General features: G+C 39.6%; 1 protein-coding gene across 2 annotated transcripts in view; it reads left to right on the top strand.

Annotated features, from left to right (window-relative positions):
- The first annotated feature begins 207 nt into the window (after nt 1-207).
- itsn1 (intersectin 1 (SH3 domain protein)) overlaps nt 208-20,324 on the top strand; it is a 47,081-nt gene continuing 26,964 nt past the window's right edge. For both annotated transcript variants that reach the window (XM_084396508.1, XM_084396507.1), the window contains exons 1-12: nt 208-396; nt 8,838-8,901; nt 9,663-9,758; nt 12,822-12,885; nt 15,657-15,817; nt 16,705-16,893; nt 16,986-17,064; nt 17,190-17,299; nt 18,083-18,146; nt 18,439-18,576; nt 18,809-18,918; nt 20,027-20,289. In XM_084396508.1, the coding sequence (XP_084252634.1) occupies nt 8,874-8,901; nt 9,663-9,758; nt 12,822-12,885; nt 15,657-15,817; nt 16,705-16,893; nt 16,986-17,064; nt 17,190-17,299; nt 18,083-18,146; nt 18,439-18,576; nt 18,809-18,918; nt 20,027-20,289 (1,302 nt within the window). In that variant the 5' untranslated portion in view covers nt 208-396; nt 8,838-8,873. The remainder of the gene's footprint in view (nt 397-8,837; nt 8,902-9,662; nt 9,759-12,821; nt 12,886-15,656; nt 15,818-16,704; nt 16,894-16,985; nt 17,065-17,189; nt 17,300-18,082; nt 18,147-18,438; nt 18,577-18,808; nt 18,919-20,026; nt 20,290-20,324) is intronic.

Here is a 20,324-nt window from a genome sequence, read left to right as displayed (position 1 = left end):
TATTTATAGATTAAAAATATATAATAAACGGCTGTAAATAACGTTACATTAAACAGAAAATAATTTAAGATAGACAGATTTCCTCTAGTGTTCTTGTGAATTAGTGAATTCTAGTGAATTGGTTTGGGCCACAGTGCGCCCCCTGTCGCCAATATACGCACGCACACGGATGCCTGAATGACGTCCTCAAGGTTTCATTTTTTCCCCCTTTCCACTTCACTACTGGCGAAGCTGTGCGGAGGAAACGAGGAGCCAGAAGGAGCAGCGAAATAAGCCTGGAATTTATCTCGCTCATTTTAAATTAGGAAAGAAGAGCCCGCCGCCTGTCATCCCATGCTCCTGTAGGTTATCTACACTCACAGAGTGTTGGAGATATAATGGGAACTGAATGATGAGGTAAGAGTGTTTGTGTGTGTCAGGCCGATTGTCCTTTTTTGACAGTGACTGTGTCCGCGCTGCGCGAGCGAGCAATCCCCAGCGTTTCAGCGCGCGCTTTCGTGCGAATTCAGTCGCTCGCGAGAGGCTTTGATCACTTCAACGGTTATTTCAGCTCAGTAACACTAAAACTACTCTCCCCTAGTCGTTTATTCATAGAAATAGGCCTATGTATGCACCCTCTCCGCGCAGAGATTGCAGCTAAAGCTCAGCTCTGATTTAACGTTACTGGTTTAGTTAGCACACCGGCTAACGGCTGCTGGTGTGACAGCAGCTCGAAAACTGAGGATTTCTGTGGTAAAACCCATGGATATAGTGGGATACTCGGACCACGAGAGTGCTGAGGTGATGTGTGTTATATGTAGGATGTTGTGACATTGAGTTTAGTCAGTGTGCTGGTGTTGCTGAATAATGGAAGATACAGCTCATCTCCACACATGGATATCCATCCATCTCTTCTCCAATGCAGTCAATACACACGTGAGTAACTTACATGCTGGCCGGGAGAAACACAAGTTATTATCCTGTGATTATGTCTGAAGGAAGGTGATTAAGGCTCAGATCCTGTAGTGCTGCTGGCTGGCCGTGGATTTGGGTGCTTTGTCTTAAAGCCACTATCATGTGTAGTATGTAAACACTGTCAGATTGGACTGGAGGGAGGGTTTATGAGATCTTATGAGAAGTGCAGCTGGAGCCTTTCTGGCCTGGGACAGTATGGTGTGGTCCTGGTTTATAGAGGCACTCCTTGATCGCAGGACTAAAGTGGAAAACCTGCCGCCCTGAGTAATGCCTCAAAAATGTGACCTCAGACTGATGTAAGAGCAGGTCTGAAGATATGATCTTCCCAAATTGGTAAAGATTGCGGTGTCCAAGCGTAAAACATTTTAACCAATGTTGACTGAAACATCAGTTCATCTGAATTTTGAGGAGGTGTTTCTATAATTGGCTGTTTGAGTGCATAATAATATTCCAATAATAATCCAAATTTGGTCATATTCTGATTTTATATAAGTATAAAAACATTAACCTTGGTTGTCATAATCATATTACGCTTGTTTCTAGAAATCTAACTGAGAAAACTGGCATATATGTGTATTACTCAGATTTTTTTTTTTAAGTCAAAAATATAATGCAAATTATATTTGCATATAAAGAAATCAAGGTAATTCTGAGTAATATCAGATAGTGAGCGAGAAGTTGTTTATTTTCATAACTATTATTACGAAGTGGCATTTATAAGAGTCTTACGAACAAGATTTTTCAGATGAATGAAAATGAATGGGTTGATTCGACTAACAGCTACTGTTTCGAAATGTCCAATCAAGCTAAAAGCATTTCCCTTATTACCAGATGAGAATAGAATGAAAACAATGCAAATTGTATGCCATTCACACTAGACTTTGAATTCAACATATAGCTTATAAACCTATAATAATCCTAAAATGTAAAAATATACAACCTACTCCACTTTCCTGCAACACTACACACCTGCAGTTAATGTGTTAATTCTGTGTATCGGTCATATCGGTCTTCTGTTGGTCACACATCTTCACCTGATACGAATTCACAGCTCAGTCACCAATCTTGACCATTGGAACACAGAGAAATGCAAAACTTGCGTTTCTGGTCTCCCGCATTTGCATGCGTATGAATGAATGAAATTCAATCGAACGAAAACTCTTGTGTGACCAGCCGCCCGTGTGGTTTGTTTTCCGATTTCATTTGCGCATTAATATTCCAATAAAAATGAATTAATGTAATCAAAAAATGGCCTTTAATCCGAAAGTAATGTCGGATGTGTTCATGGTGCTTCCAGCCTTGTTTAGATGAGGATAATGGAGCGTTTGAAAGCCTCTGTTTTAAGTGCAGGCTCAAGAGGAGCTTATTGTTAGGCCATTCAGTTCATGAGTCATTAGAGGCTGTTTTTTGCAACCTCAAGTTTATCCGGCCACTTTCTCTCCCTGTCTCTTCCCCATCCTCTCTTCCCCATCCCCCACAGGTGTACAGCGGAGATTTAGTCTGGGGTGTGAGATAAAAGAGATCCCTCAATCCACTGTGCACCGCTCGATCTCAGCAGGATGGATGATAGGCCAGCGGTGTGTGTGTGTGCGTATCTGGTCTTTTTTTTGTTCAACGCTGATGCCCTTTTGCTGCTCACTTTGAAATTTGTTTCTCTTTGTGCGATCGTTGGCTCCGAAGCAGCTTTTTGTCTAGATAATTAGGTTAACAGGAAGAGAGCTGGACCCTCAATCTCTCACCCCAGTGCTCTCCTCCAGAAGGCCTGAATAATTTCAGTTATTCTTGCCTGCTTTTTGCTAAACAAATTAGAAATGGTGGTTTTGAAAGTGTATTTGCTTTGCTCCTCAGGGGTTTTAATGTAAAGCTGTGTTTATAGCTTGTGCACTGTAGGGCAGGGTCTGTGATTTTTGAAATGCATAATTTGTGATGAAATAATGTGTATGTTATACAACATTGTCATTACCGTCTGATTAATGTGAATGCATCCTTGGCGAAGTCAAAGTTGCATGCATTATCGAGTAAATCAAGTCAAAATTATTTGTATGGTGCTTTTCACAATGCACATTGTTTCAGAGCAGCTTTACAGAAAATCATGATGTTTGTTGATGCTTATATCTTAATATCTTCATGCCTTATAGTCACATTTATCAGATTAGAGCTGGGCGATGATATAGTTTACATTTTGTGACAATATAAGCAATCAAGCCACTGAGAAATGCTGGTGTATATATATGTAGCCCCATGAAAATGCTACTATACTTTGTTTGCTGATAAAGTCGGATATACTTAAATATCCAACTTTAATATAAACACAACAATATAATATAGTTTATATTTTTTCTGATACGAAGCGCTTTCTTTAGTTGCTTGCTCTTTGTACGGGTTTGCTGCATATGAATTGTTACTGACAATATACCTATGTTTATCCTCATCTTAATGCATATTTTGTCATTGTAGTAAACCTATATAGGTATAGATCAGCCATGAATCTCTAGTCTGGCTATTTAGTGTGTGTGTGTGTGTGTGTGTGTGGCGTCTTGTACAGAGCAGTGACTGTCTGTAACCTTGTCTTAACATTGGACCGAAGCACAACAATACAGGCCCTCTTCCGGAAGCTGTTGTATTTAGTGTCCCGGGCGATTCTTTCTTTGCCGCCTGATCCAGGCTCAGATTCTGCTCAGACGAAGCTCCATAACATCCATTGAAGAAGTACTATCCGTTCTCACTCTTACAGCTGAGCTGTTCTGCCTACCTCAGCTGCAGAGAAAGCACTTTCTGCTTCCGTGGTTATGGCCTTTCTTTAAACGCTTCAAGATGGAAGTGAACAAATGAGACGAGACTAGATTGTGGACTGTGGTTTTGGTTTTTAAGCTTGGGAACAATAAAGAGAACAGGTTGCGATACTGAATCATTTACTAACCTAGCCCTATTGCAGCGTGTTATGAAAGATCGGTTTGGGTGGTTTGTCATCAGTGATGATAAAAAGCTTGAAGTTCCACTTCATTTTAAGCTGGATTCCTCTGCGTGTGTGTCTGGACTGCATTAAATGTGGGTGGAGTGCAGATTGTCTGTGATTTATTGAGTAGTGAAGAGAACTGTTGGGGGTGTCAGTGGAACCATGAGCATCTCCGAGTCTGAATATCATTTGATCTCTCTAAGACTGACTCCCACATCTCTTTCTGTCGTGCCCTTAAAGGAAACCAGCGATCTGCTCTTCTCGAGTTCCTGTGCTTTCTAGTCCCGTATCAGGTATTGATGTTGACAAGGTTGAAATTGGATTCATTCAGCGACTGTTGTTCAGGCTCAAATGTGCAGTGAAAGTGGCCTGTGAGTAGAAGTTTAAATACACTGTTTCTCTCTACTTACGTTTTTCAAAGTCAAGAGTCAAACATGGTCCAGGAAAGACTGTTGTGCTTTTGTGTGGAATGCAAACGTGTGGGTGCGTTTGGCTGACTTGTTCTCGTAGGACCCCAAGCCTTCTTGGAAGGAATGCAGACAGGAGTGCGAGTGTGATGTTGACACTATTAATACTTGCACTCCCTTTGGCCCCCGGGGTCTCGCGTCACCTGACTAAAGAATCCACCGCTGGATGCGTTTGTGTGTGTGTGTGTGTGTGTCTATCTGTGTTAATTGCACGTGTTTTTTCACTGTCTCTGTTCAGGGTGAAGTTGTAACTTCGGAGAGTGAGGGAGACTAAACAGCTTCTTGAACGAGAAAAAGAGATGTAGGACGGGACTTGATTTGGTCCATCAGACTATATTGCATGACAGGCTATTGATTGATGAATGGATGGCCTCTTGTGAATTTTAAGCTTTTACTTGTCTTGAAAAGGTGGTTGCCAACAAGTGGCTAAATGAGGCACGTTTATGTGTAAATTCCACCAAGACTCGTTTACTTGCTGGTTTGCAAACTATTCCAACTCGAACTTTCAGGGAAAATGGCATGTGATCGTGGTGTAGTTCGTTTATAGCCTATGTTTAGCCTTTTACTTCTGCTGATTGTATTTCGTGCTTAAATTCATAAAAGTTGTGTTAGAATTCATAAGATCGTGACGATCATATACTTTTGTTAGTCAGCGAGTTCATTTTGTGCGATAATCCAAAAGACAGTGGAAAAATCCTGTTGGGTCATTTTTGTCGAAGGAACCAGAGAGATCCGGGTTTCGGGTTTGCCTGCTAAAATGCATCATCATCACTGCAGCGCTCCATGTCTATTAAACTTCCTCTCCCAGATTCATCTCACCTAGTGACGGCATTCCTGCTGGATGACATCACCTCTCTTTGTCCCACCCTCTATTGAGCATGTCTTGATTCACTGTGCCGGATTTGGGTTTGGATCAGTGAGGCAGGTTGGTCTTGAATAAGAGTCATGCAGATCTTCTGAAAGCATTGGTTTGTTTGTGTTTCTACTGTGTTCTGCAAGAAGGTTTCCCCTTCCTGGGTTTTCATTCAGATTGGCTGTGTTTGAGACCATTGTCCCGAGGAAAAGCTTCATTTGAATCAGAAAAAGGGTGACAGGAAAAAGTAGGTCAGATGCTCAAAGACACACACACACACACACACACACACACACACACACACACACACACACACACACACACACACACTTACGGTCATTAGCAGGGCTGTGACAAGGGCCGGTTCTACTGTGTGACAGTGTCACTAGCACTGCAGTGTTTGACACTGCGCTCTGCCAGTGAGAGAGAGCGTGTGAGTCACCAGTGTCCTGTTTAATCAGGGGAACTGGATGTTTTCAGTATTGAGTCAAGGCTCTGTGAAGAGCTTAGTCCTCCATCTTGAGAAATACCCCACTGCTTCAGATTAGAACTCAGACCGTACGAACACTCCCTGGAGCCAGTGGCATTCAGACATAATGGATTTCCGCTAATAGTAGTAAAATAAGAAAAATTGGACACTGTAGAAACTGTGATGCACAAACTATAGGTTTATAGCTTATGATAAAACCCTGCTCATACGCATGCAAATGAATACTTCAGATAGTACTGAGTTTAAGTACAAACTCCAGTTTTGTTCAACATGAAACTGCTTCACATTCAAATGTCAGATGCTGTGTATGATGTGAAAATGAAGCACATTCCCCTCATCAGCGTTTTTCAAATTTTGAAGGGCAGGGCGATGTTATCGGGTGGTTAGAGTGATGAAACATCATGATTTCCACACAACTTCAGTTTCGGCATTGGTCTCTGCCAGCCCTGCCAGTCATTGAAAAAGCTATCAGCAGTTGTGGAACCATGTTAGTGTGTATCACGTTTTATTTCCAGTATGTTCTAATTTTTATAATAATTTAAATATTACTTCCTGTAGCATCTCACCTCTTTGGCATTGGTTTTTCCGTTCTTCTGTTGAATTGTTTCTGTGAAACAGCTTGTCGAACAAGAAAACATGTTGGATGAGTCAGAGAAGAAATGAGAAGTGAAGAAACCAGAGAGATTATGGCACATGAATTAAAAAAAATGTGCACAGATAAAAATAATTTATAAATATCACTGCAATATTCCATAAAAAAAAAAAAAAAATGGCCAATTTAGATTTTTAGTTGACTGTATCTTGATCAATGGCATAGACTCACAGTTTCATTTACAACACACACACACACACACAACTATGCCTCTTCGCTATATGAGAACATGAATGCATGAACTTCATCTCCAGAGCTGCTCTGAGAGTCACTTCATGAGCGTTTTACCATTTCATTGGAGAAAAACTATCGTCATACATCGAAACTCAAAGGTCTTCACTGCAACTGGTCAAAATAAAAGTTCGGTTGTTCAGTAGAATTTAGCCTAGCCTCACTGTAATAATAATACGAACACTAATAATTATAATAATAAATTATTATTAAAACTATTTTTAAGGAATAATAAAAACTGTTGTCCATGTATTCATTTTAACAGTAAAGCTCTGTTGTGCGGCACATTGTTTGACAAAAAGGTTTGTTTATTTCATACGATTAAAAGATCAATTAAATTAATGGGGTTTTTTTATGCCTTCATTTGATTGCCAGAAGAATTCAAATGCACAACACAAAATGAATAAATTGTTTTTATGAATTCAATTAATTAGACATGCTTTTTGATTATTAAAATTGAATTAAACCATTAAAATGGAATCCTGAAAACGTAAAAAAATCAAGTCGGTAGGCCAGAAAATTAAACGGAATTTCAGGGGGGGAAATAAAACTTTTAATAAATTGTTGTTAAATTGTATAAGTTTCATGCTTTCAATTAATTAGACATGCTTTTTGCTTACTAAAATTTAATTTAACCATTAAAATAGAATCCAGAAAAATTAAAACGGAATTTTGAAAAAAATCAAATGGATTTCATAGGGGGCCCTACATACAGTATTTCTACAACAGTTTTCCCCAGTGACTAGATTAGCATGTTTGTTTATTTTATTTGTAAAACCCTTTCAGTTTGCGCTGTGATTGGACCCTGTGGAGCAGAGAAATGAATTCCATTATGCAGGATCTGAAGAAAAGAGTGGAGGAAGAATGGGGGAGAGACAGAGAGACAGAGAGAGAGAACAGTCTGGCACTGATTAAAATACTTTGGCCAAGGTGCCCTGGGTGTCTCTGCTGGAGACTGTGTGTGTGTGTGTGTGTGTGTGTGTGTGTGTGTGTGTGTGTGTGTGTGTGTGTGTGTGTGTGTGTGTGTGTGTGTGTGTGAGAATTCTTGCAGTGCGTTTACACAGCTGGGAGATCCCAGTCTGAGGCCTTCAGATAGTACTCTTACTTTCTCATCGTTTTACGTCCAAGTGTGTTACTGAGGTTATTTTACAGATTTACCATAAACGAGAAGGGATATGCATATATACCAGTTGGTGGGTTATAGTGACACTAGTAATGAGGATAAAAGTATACACTTAACTTCTCTGATGAAGTTTACTATATTAATGTTGACTCTAACAGTCAACGCGCATCACAATTAATTCCCTTTAAATTTGCGATGAAACGGAAGTAGCAGCATTTCGTTTGCCTCCTGGTGGCTGGCCAGGTGGCGGCTATAGGTCATAAATCCCGCCCTCTCCATGTAATTGAATGGGACGTGAGCCAAACAATATAATACAATTACACTTGAAATATATATTTTTTCCAGAAGATGGTTTCTGTCATTTTAAGTAGTTCTCATTATCATGCTGACACATGTTCAGATGTTCATTTTTGTTTCAATAAGTGTGGTTTTAGATAGTTATTTGATGCTATATAAACGGGGTGCACCTTCATGATTGACAGCTGTGCTTACGATTGAGCCCGCAGACTTGAGCAGCAACAACTGTTTCTGGGATATTTTGGCTTAATTTTAACAACGGCATTTCCGGGGCTTGAAAACGCAAAGTGCAAGTTTACGAAAATGACACCGCCATCATCTCTGTGTAAATTTCAAAAACGTGAATTTCCGAAAATGGTGAAGTCATGCATTTTACATGTTCAGTTTATTAGGTGTGTAGTGTTTCTATAAAAAGTGACATCGCCAACTACTGGCCTGGCAGCAGATTACAGTGTTTTTAGTCGTTTTTGTGGATCCGTGAGATCAGGGATTGTTTTGACAACGTTGTTGTCTGTACGTGACAAACGCAAAGGAAAATGTTTCAATTTTAAGTACATTGTTACCGTGGAAATGTACCCTAGGTGATAAAGCAGGAATTTATTTGTGGGGAGTTCTGGGTTTTGTCCTTCCTCTCTCAGGAAGGTTTCTACAGGTCAGAACAGAAGCGATTCACTCAAATGTCTTTTCCTCTTTTTTTTCTGACAAGAGTGATTTTGTGTGTTCATGACGATGAACAAGTCTTGTTTCCTTATGTTGTTTCTCAGAAGTTGAGTGAGTGAATGAAAGCTCAAGGTTTCTTTGTGTTGTTTTGCAGGAGTTTGCGGCTGGACGGCAGCTGACGGACTGAACCATGGCTCAGTTTCCCACGCCCTTCGGAGGTGAGTTGATGCCTTTGACTGACTGACTGACACGTGTGTGTTTGTGTGATGGAGGGTGGGTGGATATGTATGAAGTGCAGTGTGTGTTTGAGAGAGAAAGAGTCAGTGAACCAGTGAATGGAAGAGAAACGCCCTCACAGAACTTTAATTACTGTTTCATTTCTGATTTTAAAGTGGCTTATTTTATACAGTGGGATGATTTAAGTCATTCAAATGATTTACATTTTTGAATATATTTATTCATATAATGTAACAACTAATAGATAAAGCAATCGATAATGAGAGTAATCTATTGTAATGGAGTATAAATCTATGTTAATAATTACTATGTTCAGAAGATGAGTGAACGTGTGTTTTCCTCATGCCGGTTAACATTTATTCTGTCCTTTTTGTTTTTAATTTAGTGATTTTTAACTTCGATTATCAAAATAATCATCAGTTACAGCCCTAATTTTATCAACACAATAATTTTAGTGAAAAGTTGAATTGGACAATGTACATAATATTTTTTTTATACATTTTTCATCATAAAATTTGTAAACTCTGTATTTACGGTAGATTTTGAATCCTAGATTTTGATCTCACACATTTTTATCTCACACTGTATAAGACTGTGATGCATTTTCTCAGTGTTGTTTTTTTACACAATAAAACGTCAGTAAGAGTTGGTTTGTGTTTACCTGTGCCCTGTCGCTTATTGAAAATCTTAGCAGATTGAACACATGTTGAAGCGTCATACTGATGTTTGTCTGTCTCTGTAGGGGGGTCAGAGACATGGGTAATATCTGTGGACGAGAGAGCCAAACATGACCAGCAGTTCCACAGTTTGACCCCCACACCTTCTGGCTTCATCACAGGTAATCACCACTAGTTTTCCTGCTATGAGAAAAGTAAAGAACTCTCATTAGTGCTGATGTTTGCTAAAAACCCTTTGGAGTTTGATGTTCTCTGAAATACGTGAACAAATCCTTTGGGTTCTGTGCAATTGCAAATGACCACCTGCAGTGCAGTCAGTCATAGACCTGTGGTAGTCGGATTTTTATGCCTATTATTTCTCTGTAGGATGCATAGACACAGAAAGAGAGAGAGAGCAAATGAAGTGGAAACAAACAATAAAAACAAGAGCAACCTTTTTTTAACCATTCCCATGCTAATAAATATTCCATGGATATTCTTCATGACATTATTTTAAAACCATACCACTTCCTGTTTTCTGTCCATAATGGGTGGATATCTACTTGCGTGGTCTACGATCAGACTCACATTAGGCTGATACACATCAAACCAACGTCAAAGAACTAGCAGCAACGAAAGCCAATGGTGATGTCGGCTCACGTTGGCTGTGTCTGGGCAAAAACGTTGCGCTTGAGCACATATCGCACATTATCTGTCCCTGTGTGAGCGATAATAACTGTCCACAACTGTGAACTAGTAAACAGCGGCGCTTGCTTACCATTTGAATGAGTCAAGCTGCTCAGTTTGTCTTAACTTATAGAAATTAGGCTACATACGGCAATGTCATTATACGACGCTCACCCACTGCCCGACATTGGCCAACGGAAAACCGTTGGCTTGGTGTGTCTCGCCCCTTAAGTACTATAAAAAACAGCCTGAGAACTGTTAATGTCAGTCTCAGTACCTCCTCAGATGAAACAAACAAACTCTGGCTTTGCTGCTGACCTGCAGTAAAACCTTCCCAAGTTTACATTAGTCAGAAGAGCAAACATCTAATGCTTGTGTAAACGTTTGCGCAATGCTGGTGTATAAGAGTTCAAATTCTGATTCCCTGAAATCATGTGCTGAAACTTTTAGTTGTGAGTTGATAGTGTGTAATGTTAACAGAATCATCGGATCATCGGGGTGTGGCATGTTGCAGGAAAGGTCTTTTCTCTGTCAATTTTGCTGAGGCCGTTTGTATTTGGAGTCTCTAGTTGATGCTTTCACATGTTTGTTCCTGTTATAGAAAGCTGTCTTTCTCACCGAACTCACTTTGGAGACATTTTGCAAGTCTGAGGAAAATTCTGGAACATTTTCATTAGCCAAACTGTGTTCATACATTGCAATTAGAGATGCACCGATTACAATTTTCTAGGCCGATTCCGATTTCCGATTTTTCATTGAGTTTGACCTGCCGATACCGATTTAAGCCGATTCCGATTAAATTTTTTTCTAACCACTTTACAGCACACACAAATATTTATTTTCGATCTTTTCTTTAACCCTTTCACGCATAAGTTTAAAATATTTTAACTGACACCCCCACCCCACACTCCCTGAGTGAGTTTTTTCAAGGCGAACGTTCCCTTTAATGTTTCCATGGCGATGCGTCACGCGATAACGTTACACCGCAGCCACAATAATACTGTATGACAGATGTGTCGCTTTTATTTCGCTTTTCCTTTTTTATTCAAAATATTCACAAACTTGCTTACCATGTCATCAACTAGCCTATCTGATATTCCGATTCTCAAATACGTGTAAGTGAGGTCGTTTAAAAACCTTTATAAATAATCTTGATCTATAACATGAGATGGTCGCCGCAATGTTGTCCTGTCAGTCGGATTTACAGCACGTGAATTCATCAGTTTCTCCCGAAATAAATGCAAGAAAGTGGCCGGTGAACTGAGAAGAATAGAGTAAACACTGCTTAGTTGTGATATATGACAGCGCTGAACGCATCTGACTCTGGCTCAGCGCCAGCCAACACGCGAAAGCACAGTTTGAATCTGGCAGTTATGCGACGTCACTGAACATTCTAAATGTGGCACCGTACTTTCAGGGGCACAGAAATAAAAATCCCATAAATGAGACCGTACTGCTCAAAAGGTTAATCATGCGGCGGCGGCGGCGCCCGAGTGCATTTGACCGCCATAAAATCGGCATATGTCAGACTGACCGGCCGGTCGCCGGTCATGGCCGATCACGTGAAAATCGGCCAATTCCGGTCACCAGCCGATCAATCGGTGCATCTCTAATTGCAATGAAAGAAGTGTTCATTGTACACAAAACACACTTCATGGTCTTTTTGTACAATGTATGCCAATCCAAAGGGCTAATCCAAAATCACAAGACTCGAACAGTAAAACCAGCTTTTCCCAGCTGGACTTTGGATGTCTACTGAAGAGATGGTACTTGTGAGTTTCCTGTTCACCAGTGGATCTCAAAGAGCCTCTTTGTGTTGACTGAAGGACGGCTGAAATAGTGAGTGGCCCACAGGCAGACGGAGGAGATTGAGTCTGTTTTTGGCTCTGAGAGTATAAAGGCGTTCTGTGTGTGCGCGCCGAGGAAGACTCCTGTTATCAAGACGAAAAGTGTTTAAAGGAAGGTGAAAAGGTCATCTAAGCTGCTACATCATTTTGCTTTTAACACTGCAGAGGGACAAACTCACACTCGCATCTTTCATTGCTTTGTGTGTTAGTTGGTAGGTTGTAAAAGGCAAGAAATAGGCTGCTGTGATATTATTAGTTGACACGTGTTAAAGGTTGTGGTGTAATCTTTCATTATAGTCGATGTATAAAAAGAAACAAAAAATTGTTTTTTTGTGTGTGCAAGTTCATCAGTATAGGCTGTCATGAGAGCAGGAAGTCGGCTTGGTTGGTTAGATAACATAAGCACACTTTGTTTTTTCTTACTCAAACTGTAGCTGGCAGATCACTCTCCCCGTAGGGCAATGTCACTCAAGTGCTGTCAATAAACCCTGAACATATTTGTTGACAAGATGGTTTAAACAGGCTTACGTAACTCTTAATTATGTTATCAGTGTTTTACTAGAATAATAAAATTGACCTAGAATAATTAAAATTGACATGAACTGTTCCATTGTGTTCGTTTATACAACGATGCATAATACTGTTTATTTATTTATACATTTAAGTATATTCATTTAATTATTTTCCCTTCCTCTTTCTCTTTTTCTGTAGGTGACCAGGCAAGGAATTTCTTTCTGCAGTCAGGTCTACCTCCGCCCATCCTGGCCCAGATATGGTACAATTCCTAAATAACACATTCATTTATAATCCAGAGCACTACATTCACAATCCACTACATGCCACTGTTCAATAATTTGCATACACTGTAAAGAATATCCCATTAAATTTACAGTAAATAAAATACTATCACAATGCTTCCAATATTTTGGGATGCTTGTATATTTTACAGCTTACAATCTTATATATCTCATTAAATAATACAAGGTTAATATACCTAAATCTGTTTTTTGTTTTTTTATCTTGTAAAACACATTGATAACCACCATAATAATACTGGTGGTACTAGAGCTGCACGATTCTGGCTAAAATGAGAATCACGATTTGGTTTGCTTAAAATCAAGATCACGATTCTGAAAAGCTTTATTATTTTAAAGATCTACAAATCCTGAACATTAGGTTACCAAACAAGATAGAAAGAAAATAAGACATAATACTCTTGCTTCAGTCAATAAATGCAGTAAACAAAAAGAATGTAATATTTAAATAAATAAAAAATGACAATTAAACATTGACAACATTCAAAGTTATTACGCCAGGCTAGACCTATTAAAGATTCTTAGCAAGAAACACTATCAACATTTTTGGGTATGGTGTTGCGTTGAATAGCGTTGCTTTTATAGACGTTTGTTTCGTCTGGCCGCTGGTACTTTGTGATTGAGCAGTTTTGTTTTTAACCATCTCATACTGTAGTTTAAGATAAGTGTTAAATTGAGATAAGTTTATAATAACTTTGCTTTTCATTTATTACTTAAAGCTCAGTTGAAGTTTCTCGATAGCTACTACATTAAAAACTACTAGCCTAACTGATAAAGTTCCCACATTATTTAAAACAAGTGAACAGTCAGTAATAAAATAAGAACAAATACACAAATTACAAGCAGAGATGAATACTAAATAACAAAGTTTACAAAGTCTAAGTATATTCAGGTACAGAAATTAATAATTAAACTTAAATGTAAAATAACACTTTGTCACTATAAATTAAATATAGTTTGATCTTTGTTAAAGCTGTATTTTATTGTTTTATTTATATAAATGACACAGAAAACAGTATATAATATTAAAGGTGAACTAAGTAACTTTTTTACCTTAACTGAACAGCTTCGGAGTCATTGGAATGGTTATATTACTTATTTCGGGTTGAATGGTGGTCGTTTCGCACCCCCCTGGTGCCCCTGAGCGGAAAATTCGCACTTGCAACTTTGAGCCGGCGGGCCGTTGGCCGCCGCGTCAGGAAGTATCGCGTGATATCAGGTCTCGCGATGTAAACAACTGCTTTACGGCCAAAAGAAATCTGCTAAAATGCCGTCATTATTGCGCTCCCTCACACTGTTCGAACCTGAATGAAGAAGACGTTTTAAAGAATGTCCCATCTGCTTTGATGTCGTTGATCTACTAGCCTCTGGTGTCTGAGAATCGCCAACGAGTTTTTACAACAGTGTTGTCAAATATCTATTCCGAAGCTGTGGGGGGAGCTCTAGAGAGAAACCTGCGAGCAAAAAGCGAGAATACAGTGAAGAAATCCCGAAGTTACTGAGCCCCGCTTTAAGTGTGTGCTGTCACTTTAAGACCGACTGCACGGACCGAAAAAAAACCTGACAAATATCCGTTTCTTTCTCAGCTGTTCACATATGACATAAACGAGAGAATACTTGTCGAGACGGTCATTTAGACCGGTATTTTGACAATTTTGTGTTTGTGTCCGTTCGAATCACATGCGTGCCGAACCGAATCTAGTGCGATCTGTTCCACCCCTATCGTGTTATCTCGTTGAATATCATTGGCAGAATCGTAGAAATGCAGGATTAAGATCGCGTGGGGGGTTGAATCGAGATCGCGATCTGTAAACGATTAATCGTGCAGCTCTAGGTGGTACCATAGAAAACCACAGCTTTCATCATACAGTATATGGCCTGTCCATAAGGCATGGCCAATACAGGTTTATAGGGTTGTCACGATACCAAAATTCCAGTAATTGGTACCAATACCAGAAAAATTCCATGGTTCTCTGTACCAATTTTTGTACCATAGTTGGAACTATTTTACAAATTAATTTGCAGGTCTGTTAGTTTGCATTAACACCCTTAGACTTAATGCACATCTATTTCGACATAAAGTATAAGATTGTTTTATCCTGTCTATTGCTGTGGTTATCACTGTCAATCATTGCGGTTCCGGACACAATCGGTCATTTAAATACAGTTGTAAATCCAGAATCTGCAGCATGAAAAACAAAACTTTTATTGAAATTGTTTATGGGTTTATGGCTCCTTTTTTGATCACTGAAGCTGTCAATCATGGGTGCGGTGAACAAAAACTCTGGTGTTTTAAGAAGTGTTGAGCGGATTCTTACTTAAACATCTCTGATTGGCCATTGCGTTCACGTGCTCAACAGATGTGTATGTGATTGGCTACAATGATCAAATAGAAACCTTTGATGCTCATCACTGAGCGCTTACACAGATACACATCGGAGCCTTTGAAAACAGCCTCCTATCAGTGGGTAGCGAATATACCCATTACTCAGTACTACCGGTACTTCAGAGAGGCTGGTATCGTCACATTATCGTGAAATTAAAATTTCAGTACCAACTTGGTAGCAAAGTACTAGTACTTTTGACAACCATACTCGTATATAGATGGTGCACAGGGTCATGTACACAAAAACAAAACACCAGCATAACACACATTACACTATTGCAAAATTATGCAATAAAGATTTGCAAAATATCATAAAATGTAACAAATCACCCTAATGTTTCGCAGGGCTCTGGCCGACATGAACAACGATGGGAAGATGGACATGCTTGAATTTTCCATCGCAATGAAGCTGATTAAATTGAAGCTGCAGGGTCACCCCCTCCCTCCTTCATTGCCCCCCTCCATGAAGCAGCAGCCCATCTCCATACCCTCGCAGACTCCATTTGGTAAAAACGCTCTCATTCTGATGGCTTAAAAACATTGGGACATATCAAATCTAGTTCAAGACCATTTATATCAGTGGTTCTCAACCTTTTTGACTTGAAGGGCCCACCCATTGTCCAACACAAATATTCAAAGGCCCTCCACATCCAATAAGATATTTCTGGTGTAATTCTGCTGAAAGTGGAAGTGTTGATATATTACATTTAATTTACTCTCATTCTGTATGTTCTCCAAGAAATTATACATATTTATATATACATTAATTCTGTTGCGAACCACTGATTTAGATTAGACATCATTGGGTAGACTAGGTCTATATTAGAAAAGACTGAATGCTAAATGCAAACATTTAGTCTAGATCAACTCTAGACTTTCCTACAGAGTTTAGCTTCGACCCTAACCAAACACACCTGAACAAGCTAAGATCTTCAGGGTTACTAGACAGCTACAGACAGTTGAGTTTGATCAGGGTCAGCTAAACTCTGCAGAAAAGTGGATCTTGAGGGCCAAAGTTGCCCAGCTTTGGGACCAGTTGCATAAACTTAGCCACTTTGTTAAGACTGTGTTTTAAGAACTACTTTGACCAACTAGCAGTTAACAAAGGGGCAATCAGTTGATGTTTAACTTTTTAGATGAATAACTTTTAAGACTAGTCTAAGCAGTTTATGCAACTGACCACTGGTCTATGTCTACATTAGACAAGACCTCTCTGCTAATGGCAGACCCCTGGTTCAGTCACTCAAAGAATTAGAGTCGCTCATTGAATGTTATAAGTAAATTAAATTAGCAGTACATCAACATTATTAGCATATGTCATTTGCCCCACTATTTAATTCTATAAAAAAGTAATCAATTTTTATTCAATTATGTCTTTGATTGCCATCTGCAGGGATGCCCAGTATGGGTGCCATGCCAGGCCTGCCAGCAGTGCCACCAATGCCCCTGCCCCCTCTGCCTCCAGGAGTGCCAGGAGTAGGTGTGTCTCCTCCACTGGTAGCATCGGTGACACCACCCCTTCCATCCCTTGCCAACGGAGCACCCGCTATGATACAACCCATTAGTGGATTCACGCATCCAGGTAATGTAAATACACACTCACACTACCCAGACCAGCTCATGCAGTTTATTTACTTTTGCTGGAAAATGTATGGGTGTTTCTCTTTCTCTCAGCGGCTGCACTCAACAAAACCTCTTCGTTCAATCGTTCCAGTATCAAGCTACAGAAGGTCCAGTCTGTAGAGGCACCCAGGTACACATATATATATATATACACACACACACACACACACACACACACACACACACACACACACACACACTTACACTGTATTCGCAGACATTTCATAGATGTTAACACAAATATTGTCTCTCTAGTGCTCCAGCAGCTCCTCCGCCCTCTGACTGGGCCGTGCCTCAGTCCTCTCGGCTCAAGTACCGCCAACTCTTCAACAGCCATGACAAAATGATGAGTGGCTATCTCACAGGTATGGTCACACAAAGAAAGACACATGACAAGCATTAGGCAATTGAACACTTTTGTTGTTTGGCTCTTGTAGCCAGACCTTCAGACTGATGGACTCCATTGCAACTTTCATTGACCAAGGACTGCCCAGAGGCCATCTGACTGACATGTGAAGCAACCAATCATAGTTCGTTTTCTTAAGCGTCATAGAAGCGTAAAAATGTAACGTTGATGTCCATACAATAACAGACTGGCATGTAAAACTCCTGGGACATATTTTAAAGAGTCTATACTGTGAACTACGCATTCTTCACATACTTTTGATTATCCAGCATTTAGTTGATCCTGATAAGTGCTTATTGTCACAGTTGTATAAACGAAAACTTTCTCCTTCTATGAGGGGTTTTGGCATCAAGACAGCTTTGTTACCAGCCTGAATAGCCTTGCCCACATCTTATTTATTTATCTAATTTATATGCTACGTAGCTGTATATTTAACAATGTTATTATAGTTTGTAATTTTTAAACTTGGTTTGATTTGAATTCTATTTTTAAATAATCTTCTGTTTTGTCCATATTTTCTTTAGAGAATATAATAATTTTGTTTTTAATTCAATGTATTTGACGAGCTCAAAGCTCTAGTGATGTGTCACAGTGATTACTTAGTACAGCTTAAAGCAAACAAAGGCTGCTGACTCAACATGCTCAACTCTCTCTTTCACTTCTGTTTCCTCTCTCTCTCTCTCTCTCTCTCTCTCTCTCTCTCTCTCTCTCTCTCTCTCTCTTTCTTTCTCTTCTGCCTCAGGTCCACAAGCCAGAACTATTCTAATGCAGTCCAGTCTACCACAGGCTCAGCTGGCCACCATCTGGTGCGGATCCAACACATTTTTCATATTGTGTCTCCGTCTCGCATTTAAAACTCAAACAAAGCTCAGAGTTCTGAAATGTGGATCAGTGTAAACATAAGATTTGGTGTCTGGTTATTGTTATATGAATACATCCGACTTATTTTAGCATGCTGTTCTTGGGATCTTTGTATCGCCCGGGGCCCTGTTTACACTTGATGTTAACATCTGTCTCCGGTGATCTGGTCACATGTGGACAGGAAAGATTAAATTGCTGTTTTGACTCCATTTAACATCTACTTGTTTCTCTGTAAAGGAATCTGTCAGATATAGATCAGGATGGGAAGTTGACTGCAGAAGAGTTTATTCTGGCCATGCACTTGATTGACATGGCCATGTCTGGTCTGCCCCTCCCCCCTTTACTGACACCTGACCTCATACCTCCAACATTCAGGTGAGAGACTCAACTGACGGCACAAATCTACAACTTCACATTTTCACTTATCATTTTGTTCAAAGGTTTAGTAGTCCATTTATCAGCTTCAATTTTAGTTGAAAAATAGCTGCTAATTTATTTGAAAGTTAAGAAGTTTTATCATAACAGTGTAAATTGTTACATTTAGAGGTCAAGTTGCACAAGAATGTTCTAAATGTAAAAGCACTTGATTTCCTTCTTGTTTGTGTAGGAGAGTGCGTTCTGGTAGCGGTGTGTCTTTGACCAGTATCCATTCGACAGACCTACGATCCCAGGAGGAGCCTGAGGAGGAGGAGAAAGAGGCAGATAAAAAACTTCCAGGTCAGGGGATAAGAGTAAATACTGACCAGTTTTCAAAAGGAAACTCATCTCGCTCAAGTCAAGTCACCTTTATTTATATAGCGCTTTTTACTATACAGATTGTATCAAAGCAGCTTCACAGTGATAACATGAAATTGATACAACAACGTTTTTTTCTAGAAGAAAATTCATCGTCCACCTTAAGTAAGGCAGATCAATAATATTGTTGAATGTTAAATGTCCCCAACTAAGCAAGCCAAAAGCCAAGGTCACTGATAAACTATTTGTCAGTGAGATTTGTCTCACTGCACATTGTCTGTATCAGTTAGGACATTGTCTGTACCACCCCTGTATCTTGTATTGGTGCATTTTGTATCTGGATAGTCTCTAACTGGATTTAGCTCTTTAAATTGCATTAACAATGCAATGTGTTGTGAGATCTGATACCACTTTTCGAGACAAAAAAGGAAAATGCCACAGAGGTTTCGTTAATTGTAAATATTCCACCATTAAAAGACCTTAAAAATATTGACGGGTAATTTAGAGTGCTTTCCCTCATTTTGGCTGATAAAATATCAGGTTTCTGGTTTGCTTTTACCTACTTTACAAACATTACCTCTGAAAGTGATGCTAATAGGCAATAGAAGTCAAGAAAATGGGCGAAAGAAGTTTTAAAGTTACTCCCTCTAAATAAAGGCACCCTGATAGAGATGTGATTGAGGATCTAGGGAGAAGAAATTCCAAGTATAGTCCAGTGGAATAATTCATGAGATATTGTTCTTTTATTTGACCAGATCAGAAGACATACTAAAAGTAGAGCATGACGGAAAATTTACAACCCAACCTGTCAAAGTGAGAGTTAATCTTTTATGTGTAGTGCAACCTTTCACATATTACTTGCATAGTTGTTTATGGTTAACAAAACTGCATTGGCATGTATTCATTTTCAGTGAATGTGGTCAGAAGCTATCATGACCACCTCTGAAACTGGTTTCGGTGATCCCAATCCTAATGCTATTTACATATTTTAATGCTAGGTGTAAAATGGGGGTCAAAGATTTCTAAAAGTCTTTTGAAACATTTAAGTGTTGTATGTAAATATCTTAAAATTCTCCATTCCTCCCCGCAGTCACATTTGAGGATAAGAAACGAGAGAACTTTGAGCGTGGGAACCTGGAGCTGGAGAAACGTCGGCAGGCATTGCTTGAGCTGCAGAGGAAAGAGCAGGAGCGACTGGCAGCGCTGGAGAAAGAGGAGCAAGAAAGGAAGGAGAGAGAACGAATGGAGCATGAGAGACGCAGACAGCAGGAGCTGGACAAACAACTTGAGAGACAGAGAGAGCAGGAGCGACAGAGGGAGGAGGAGAGACGCAAGGAGATCGAGAGAAGAGAGGTGCGTTCAAAAATTCAGTACATGTTTAGTAGGGA

This window comes from Rutilus rutilus, assembly GCF_951802725.1.
Source record: "Rutilus rutilus genome assembly, chromosome: 2".
NCBI lineage: Eukaryota > Metazoa > Chordata > Actinopteri > Cypriniformes > Leuciscidae > Rutilus > Rutilus rutilus.
This window is presented reverse-complemented; position numbering and strand designations above follow the sequence as displayed.